Source organism: Blastocystis sp. subtype 4 (assembly GCF_000743755.1).
Source record: "Blastocystis sp. subtype 4 strain WR1 chromosome Unknown seqid_0004, whole genome shotgun sequence".
In the NCBI taxonomy this organism is placed as follows: domain Eukaryota; class Bigyra; order Opalinata; family Blastocystidae; genus Blastocystis; species Blastocystis sp. subtype 4.
This window is the reverse complement of record NW_014569543.1, coordinates 93,933-102,391: the sequence shown is the minus strand read 5'-3', so window position 1 is coordinate 102,391 and position 8,459 is coordinate 93,933. Positions and strand designations below refer to the sequence as shown.

The 8,459-nt window shown below is 40.3% G+C and overlaps 3 protein-coding genes across 3 annotated transcripts; 2 read left to right on the top strand and 1 right to left on the bottom strand.

Moving 5' to 3' along the window:
• Positions 1 to 3,331: 3,331 nt before the first annotated feature.
• JH06_0789 (serine/threonine protein kinase) lies at positions 3,332 to 4,620 on the top strand (the record flags this gene model as incomplete). Its single annotated transcript, XM_014674642.1, has 3 exons — positions 3,332 to 3,706; positions 3,735 to 3,817; positions 3,849 to 4,620. 3 exons carry the CDS (start codon positions 3,332 to 3,334, stop codon positions 4,618 to 4,620), a joined length of 1,230 nt encoding a protein of 409 aa, XP_014530128.1.
• On the bottom strand, positions 4,617 to 5,806 carry JH06_0788 (hypothetical protein; the record flags this gene model as incomplete). Its single annotated transcript, XM_014674641.1, has 6 exons — positions 4,617 to 4,853; positions 4,884 to 5,138; positions 5,168 to 5,341; positions 5,371 to 5,599; positions 5,630 to 5,763; positions 5,789 to 5,806. The coding sequence occupies 6 exons, from the start codon at positions 5,804 to 5,806 to the stop codon at positions 4,617 to 4,619; spliced, it is 1,047 nt and encodes a 348-aa protein (XP_014530127.1).
• A 293-nt stretch (positions 5,807 to 6,099) lies between these two features.
• Positions 6,100 to 8,101, top strand: JH06_0787 (hypothetical protein; the record flags this gene model as incomplete). Its single annotated transcript, XM_014674640.1, has 9 exons — positions 6,100 to 6,318; positions 6,349 to 6,471; positions 6,500 to 6,887; positions 6,918 to 7,139; positions 7,169 to 7,357; positions 7,388 to 7,657; positions 7,688 to 7,867; positions 7,900 to 7,989; positions 8,019 to 8,101. 9 exons carry the CDS (start codon positions 6,100 to 6,102, stop codon positions 8,099 to 8,101), a joined length of 1,764 nt encoding a protein of 587 aa, XP_014530126.1.
• Between the last annotated feature and the right edge of the window lie 358 nt (positions 8,102 to 8,459).

Here is an 8,459-nt window from a genome sequence, read left to right as displayed (position 1 = left end):
TCGTTCAAGCTGTTCAGTTTGTATATGCTCGTGCCGATGCGGTAACAGTTTCTGAAGGACGACGTATGTATGATGCATTGCGTACAGTAGGTGACTTAAGATGTGTTTCCCTGTAGCTTCTGAATCTAAACCCAGAGAATCGAGACCTGATGAGTTCCCAGGTGGATTTAGAGTCAGAGACCTCATCTCCTCATGTTCAGTTGATTCTCTCGTTATTAGATTCAATAGCACTGTCCTTGCTTCATGATACTCCTTCTTCTCGATGGATTGAAGCACTAACAGTCCTTCAAAAGGTTATCAATCACAAATCTCTTGAATCCATCGATCATTCACGTTGGGTCAATCATCCGCTTCTTCTTTCTTTACGTGTGCGTCATTCAGTAGAACGAGTGAACACTGAGGTATCCACTCTCACAATTCCTAGTGTTGATGCAAATGATATGATGACGCAAAAAGTGCATATCATGCCAACGGAAGAGGTTCCTAATCCCTCATCAGCAGATACGATATCAGTCGAATCAATGCTTCGTTATCTTCTTCATCTCTGTGCTAATTCTCTCTTTTCGCCATTTCTATCTGTTCTAGAAGAGTGTTTCTCAACTGCAACAATGGAAGGTCGAGAGAACCAGATTTTGCTAATGACTCTTCTGTTATATGAAGCATTACAACAACAGTATGATGTCCAGATTGGAGTATTGATCCGTCTGGCTCTCAGTAGCCAGGAAACAGTTCAACGAATCACTCTTCAGACACTCACTCATCTTCGTCGTTTCATCTATTATGATTTTTCCCATCATTCGGGCCTGTTTCTCTCAGATTCTCCTTCAATCACAAGTACTCCTAGTTCTTCAAAGCGTTCTCGTCCTTCACAAAGTAATCATGAATCCATGGTTTTGCTAAGTGGACACCAGAACTCATCATCTCAGTATCCTTCTCCTGTAGATTGTTTGCTTGTTCGTCTCCAACTCCCTCTCACACTTATCATTGATGCAGCCTCCTCTCTGCATAAGCCAATGACTTCGCTTCTCTGGATGCATTCAGTGACTCTTCCCATCACTCCTGAGGACACTCACATCTACAGCTGGAATACTATTGTGACCTATCCTTCAGTGGTCTCTCACACAGATTCAAGTAGTGATGAAGAGGGAGAATCCATGGAGATGGCTGATAAGCGACTCCGTAGTAATCAGTCTGGGGTTGATGTCCATACTCAAACAATCACTGAACAGTTCTTATCCTTGATTGATATGAAATCACTAAACAGCCAGCTTGTCAATAGTTATCTTGCAGCAGGCAACCCGTATGCAGCCCTTGCTATAACCCAGAGTGGTCAAACCAGTCAACAAATGTTGGTTCAATGCGAGACTCAACGATTTGGTTTTGCAGCAGCTTTCCAAGAGTAAGGAAAAATGAAATGCTTCTCTTCTAGTCTCTCAGCCTATGCTTCTCTGATTGGTGAGCCTCATGTACTTCAACAGTCATTATCAAGTCTTGGAGTAACAGATCTATTCTCAGGACAACAGAAGGACTTGTGGATGGTGTGGCCATGGAGACAACTCACACAATGGGGACGAGAACAGAACGAAGGGAATCAACATGAAGGAGTTTCATCTCTCTTGTTAGAATATGAACAACAGATCAGTCATCCTCTGAATTCACTAGGAATTACGCAGTCCTGGCATCAGAAATCAGAGAAGATTCTATCTCTTGAGTTTCTGGAGATGCTTCGCAGTGAGAGTATGTGATCGCCCATGAAATGAGGAATAGACTTGTCATCATTGCAAGAAGTGATGATTGACTCTGAATTACTTCAATATCTGGAGTTCTGTGCGAAAGATCCATCAATTCAACCTGAAAATGAGAAACAAAGACTTCTTCAGGCGAATCTACTTCTGCTACGAGGTCGACGTGATACTGAAGAGAGTGCTCATTGCTATCAGTCTGTACTGGAATCTCTATTGGAACATATGACACAAATGAATATCCGAACCAGCCATATGGATGAGAGACGCTATGGAGCTGAAGGAATGATTGTTGATAGTAAGATTGCTCAGCTTCGTTACAAGCTGGAACTATTGAGTACTTGTCTAACAGGTCCAGCAGCCGAACTGGTCACAGATAACCATCGAAGTCTCCTTCAACTAGAGACTGCCAAAGTGCTGTATCGACAAGGGTTTATCCAGCTTGCTGTGTCAATGATTCGGTAAGGATCATGAGAGTGAGTTACAGTCAGATCTGCTGAGCACCTTGCTACAACCTCGTTAGTATCAGGAACCTGTCGATTAGAGGAATTGCTGTTAACTTCTGCTAACGAAGATGAGAGTAGACGATTGAATAGTGTTCAAGCGATGTGTTCTCTACTTCACAATGAGGAGGATGAGTCAGTAGCTGAATCATTAACTCCTCTATCAACAAACTCTTTTATTTCATCCATTTGTAGCCAAAGTCAGTTAATCAACACCTTGTCATGTCTAGAACGATCATATCTCACATTGGCCAGTGTTACAAATGATTTACTAAAGCGGTTACAGGGATACTTCGAGAGTAATGAGTATAATCAGATGGAAACCACAATGGTGAGATCACTGAGGAGTGTTAATCTTAGTCAAAGATACGACAAGAATTAGAGATCCTGAGTCGAAGAATCGTCTCGACGTAAATATGGGTGATTCATTGTGATCTAGACACTCACAAGCAATACGACAAGTATTGAATGAACAGAAACGAGAGAAGGAAGTAATGTTGAAGGAATTTCAAGAGGGGCCAAATGCCGCTGATAAAATTGAAGCGAGATTGAGTCTATATCGGAAATTAACTTTAAAACTATGTCTACAAGGAATCCAGAAAGGTGAACAAAATAGTGCCGATTTTGTATATATGTTTGTAAGTCTCTGGTTTAAGAATATCCAAGAGTATGAGAATGGAATAATGATTATGGATAAGAAAGGAGATTGAAGTTTCAATCAAACCATATCTGTTAAATTGTCCTCTTGCAGTCTTTGTTCCTCTTGCTCATCAAGTAAGATTATTCCTTATCTGTCACATAGATTGTGAGTCGAATTGGTCTAGAGAATCCTCTTCTAACTCAGTTCATTCATCGACTAACAGAATCATATCCATTTCACCTCCTTCCATTTGTATCCTCACTTATTCCCCTCATTATCAGCTTCTTCCTATTGTCACAGAGAAGAATCATCTCAATCCAACTAAGCGAGAGTCACTTGTTCTATCTGTTCTCTCTTCTCTCTCTGAACCTGTCTTACCAATCTATCATGCCTACTGTTCTCTCTTCTCAGCTTATCATTCTCTTATTCTTGCCAATCACAGTGATATGGAGAAGGATGCTCCTATTCCTCTTCCCAATTCCTGGGTATCCTCGTCTTCTCTTCGATTATGGTCTCAGCTTCCTGTTCTCACAGCCACACTACCCATTCTCCCATTGGAACAACTCCAACGACAGTCTATTCCATTCATTCACGACTTTGGATCCTCATTCAAGTTGGTAGCCACAGGAATCACATCACCTTTGCGTGTAACCTGTGTTGCTCATGATGGATCAAATTTCAATCAGATTCTGAAGAAGGATGAGATTCGCTCAGACTGTGTAGTCCAGCAGTTATTCGAGCTGCTTAATCGTCTCTTAGCAGAGAAGAATTGTGAATCACAAAACCCTTCGTTTCAAGACATTCATCTCCGAATTTATCGAGTAAGTCAGATTGAAGAATGATGAGCAGATTGTAAGCATCACAAGTAAAACAGGAGTAATTGAATTCGTTTCTAACAGTACGACAATTCGTGATTATTTGGTCTCTGACTCGTATATCAGGCTTTCTCTCTTTCATCTCTAGAAGACACAAAATGGATACTTCTGCACATTCTCGGTATCATCCTGGAGAGATTTCAAATACTCAAATCTGGAAACAAGCTGCTACTCTGAAGACTAGACCTGCAGAAGAACGAATTCAGTTCTATCATTCAATCACTAAACAATTCACTCCTGTTCTTCACTATTTCTTCTTGGAACGTTTCTTTGCTCCACAACAATGGTACCAAAATACCCACCATTTTGTGTCTACGTTGAGTGTGAATTCAATTATTGGTTATATTGTGGGATTAGGAGATAGACATCTTCGTAATATCTTGATTGACAATAAAACAGGCGAATTAGTACATATCGACTTTGGAATTCTATTCGAACGAGGTCGTATTCTGTGTGTTCCTGAGCGAGTTCCATTCCGATTAACGAGAGAATTTGTAGATTGTCTGGGAGTGGAAGGAGTAGATGGTTTACTCCGAGAGCAGATGGAATTCTGTATGAAGCTGGTGAGTGAAAAACGTGAATTGATTCTGACAATTCTGGAGGTGTTCTTGCACGATCCATTGAACAGTTGGGTTGTGAGAAATCGAGATGAGAATGCAATGATGGATGGAGCGAATACGAGTGCTGAACAAGTACTGTTTAAGATCGAAAACAAGCTTTTGGGGCGTGATAATCAGAACACAGAATCTATAAGTGTCGAGAAGCAAGTAGATGTGTTGATAAAGCAAGCAACAAATGAGAATAATCTAGCGCTAATGTTTCATGGGTGGGGAGCATGGTTATCGAGTGTTTGTTCTTAAACAGAAAAGAGAGATTGCTCATATTCCAATCGTGCCTTTCTGACATACCACCATTTCTTGAATCCAATCAAAATCAGACACAAGCTCACTAAACATGCACCAATCAGACTAAACTTATCAATTGGATTGTGCACAATCCAAACTTGCCAGAAGTACGAAAACACTATATCCAAAAACCTCATTGAAGTAGCAGGTCCAGCTTTCTCCAACTGCAAGCCACGATTAATACAGTACTATTCATGAGCCTCACACTCTATCTCTACCTGTGCTCCAGCACCCAGGAAACCTGTTGATACAAGCCATAACCAAGCCTGTACAGGCAATTGTTTTTTGGGCCATGGGAAGATATGAATCATGAAGTAACTCTGGAAGACTGCAATGAGCATGGTAAATATGAGAATATAGTTGATAAGAACAAATGCAGATACAGACGGTCCAACCTTCCGTACAGCAATATAAGCTAGAGCAGCAGCACAAGACCCTGCAAATGCAATCAACAAATATCCAACTTGAATGCTCTATGATCAATCACTAGAATCATTCTTACAGACTCACCACCAAAGAGGAACTTCGGTTTAGCAACGAACAGCACACCAACAAAACAGAAAATGGAGGCAATGGCATCAAACCATCCCCACTTCTCATTTAGCATACAAATAGCAAGAAAACCAGTTAATACTGGGGCGATAAATGTAAGTGTAGTTGCATCACCAACAAATATCTATCTTATAGAAACGAAATATTAATTACCTTGGTAAAAGCAAAGAAATAGCAAGTAATCTGGATACCTCCGAATAATCCACGTAGAATGACCCAGATAAACTTTCTCGTTTCCTTGTAAGGTCCAACTGGATTTGCTTTCACAATAGCACAACAAATGAGGTTGATCGCCAAATTGACGAGACAACGAATAAAAGTAATAGCGGGAGAGGGGATTTTGTAGTGGCTTCCTAAAATACTGACAGCTGTTGCCATCAAACTATGGAGAATGAGTCAAGACAATCCCTACCTTCCAAATAGCGAGCCCAGAGCTACAAAAAACATGCCAAGAGCAGATTTCTTTGTCAACTTGTAGTTGAGATATACTGCTGACTCCTCTTTGGGGATCAGAACTGTAGTAACCTCCTGGTCTTTTCCTACGCTCTATAAGGTAATGAGGACTACAAACGAATACAGGCGTCTCCATTGGAAATAAAAGAAAATATGTCGTTTTGGTCACACAAAACGCCTGATCGTAACTCCAATCTCATTGTAACTCTACAAATAGAATTCTAGCACTCATCTACAGTCTCTGGAACTAACAAACATGCAACTGATGGATCATGTCCCACTATTTATTCTAATGATCGCAACATATAAACTAATAGGAAAGGACATGAAAACATGACTACCATCTCATCTACGAGGTAATTCGGAAACCAATCATTCCAGAAAAAAGCCATATTATCACCAAGATAGAGAATACAATTATCTGTTGATATGGATGTATCGCTGCTAGGGAACAATATGCAAAATGCAGCTGAAGTAGTTAGTTCCAAGGAGGTTACTACCACTCATGTTGAGAAGATGGGACAAGTGCCTGTGAGCGGAGTGATGGACAGAGCAGCGATGGAGGTTGTTAATATGTCGAACAATGAACATTATATGTTGTTAGTGGATGCTAATGCCACACCGCAGTCAATTGAGCCCGAGCTACGTGTAGTGGTTGTATGTGAATAATAACTGTAGCAACTTGCAAGACTCCCAAGTGATGTTGTTATCTTTCTTTTGTTTGAAGCTCGTGTATTGACAGTGGACGAATATTTTCATCCTTTGATCTCAGATACCAACAATACTTTCTACATGTTGTGTGTAGGTTCAGAGACGGTTTTGGATATAGAAAACACCCCAAGTGGAGACTACTACAACCGAAAAGCGTTCACCTGTTGAAGAAGTTACAAACCAGTTATTGGTCTATGAAACTAAGATCTCGAAGTTGCTCACTGAAATAACTTCACTGAAAGTGGTTAACAAGCAGCAGAAATGCCGGATCGATGAATTAGAGTCCCTCTTGAAGAGTAGCCACATTCCTCTTCCAGAAGAGCAGGACTATCTGAAGGAACACGAAGCAGAAATTCAAAAGAGCCTTGAGGAGAAACAAGAATTGGAGGTTGAATCCCAAGCCGGTCTTCTTAAATGGACAGCTCAGGGAGTGGAAGGAATGCGTGATTTGATGAAAGAAATGACAAAAATGACCTATCCAAACCTCGAAGTTCTCGATATTTCTGGTAATTGAGTTGCCTTCTTTCCATCCCTAGATATGCATATTGGTGATGAGGGATGTAAACTATTAGCCAAGTTCTTCTCACAAGGTTGGTCCTTAGTTAACATTTTCCAATTCTACTTTTCACCTCCAACCATGCCTCGATTACATACAATTATCCTCTATGGTAACGATATTGGGAAGGAAGGAGCTCATGCCTTAATCAGTGCATTCCGCTATCTACCTCAGATCGAGTTACTTGGTCTTGAGGTCTTGAGTAGGAGTACTAGAGTGTGTTCAACATAGGCCGTAGGTTATCATCTGCAGAGGTATCCACTTTTAACCAACTTCAGTTGAGTTCACTATTGTTCACCTCAACAGCACTAACTTTGACGAATATGGGTCTTACTGATAACTTCCTTGTCCAGTTCTGTGGATATATCGAATACCTAATCACGGGAGATGAACCCACTCTACGATGTCTCTATCTGAATAGTAGGGTTGAGATATAATTCTAACAAACAGAAAATCGATTCAAGTCTCGTGGAACGATGAAGTTAGCATCTTTGTTCGCTGATGGAAAAATGCCAAATGTGGAAATTCTGAACATCGAAGATAACGAAATTGATGATGAAGCAGTGCAGTTCCTGGCGAATTCCATCAGTACACAGACTACTCCCAATATGCATGAGTTCTACTTAGGAGGGAATGCTATTGGCGATAAGGGAATTCAAATTCTGTTCCGCTCCTTCCGCAAGAACAATCTGAATTCGATTACTCATATGTCTCTTCATAGTAGATATATGGAGTGATGGTAATGAGTAGAAACTGGAATGGGATATGAAGGAATCAAATTTGTTAGCAATTGCGCTCTTTTCAATTGCATGATAAATCTTCAGGATTTGAATCTTTCTGGAAATGCAATTGATTCTAAATGTTTTGTTATGCTTATCAAGTCGATTGAACGGGGTGGTTTCCCCAAATTGAGTCATCTCGATGTTAGAGGTAGTTGAAATTGAAATTGCCTGATTCTCTAGATAACAAGATTGGAGATGATGGTTGTAACTACTTGTTGACAACATTGGCACGATGTCAATTAGGTGAGGTCAATAGGATTGACATGGGAAGTATGATAAATTGATATGATTTGACATAGATAACAATATTAGCAAGGAAATGATGGATACTTGTTCTCAGGTATTATTTGGGCAAACACAGTTAAATGTTTCATTTAGCTAAGTGCAGTTATCATTGAGTGTTTGTTCTTGAACACACGAATTCTTAGTACCACTTCTTCCTCTTTGTGTCTCTGATAGATTTCATGCATTCTTGTTCCTGAAGCTTGATAAAACCGTGTTGATAGAATTGTGGAAACTGTACAAGGAACGATCCTCTTCCCCTTTTCTACCTTTTATTTCGAAGCTCGGTTTTGAGGAATATGAAGTGGTTAAGACCCACTATTCTCAAACTTAACAATACTCATGCCTTTCCTTCGCTTTATCGAGGGTTTTCTGATACTCGAGTATGGAGTTCTAGAAGGCTTTGATGATCTAGTTGCTTGCTAGAAACATCCCAAATCCATCTGCCGCTACAATTT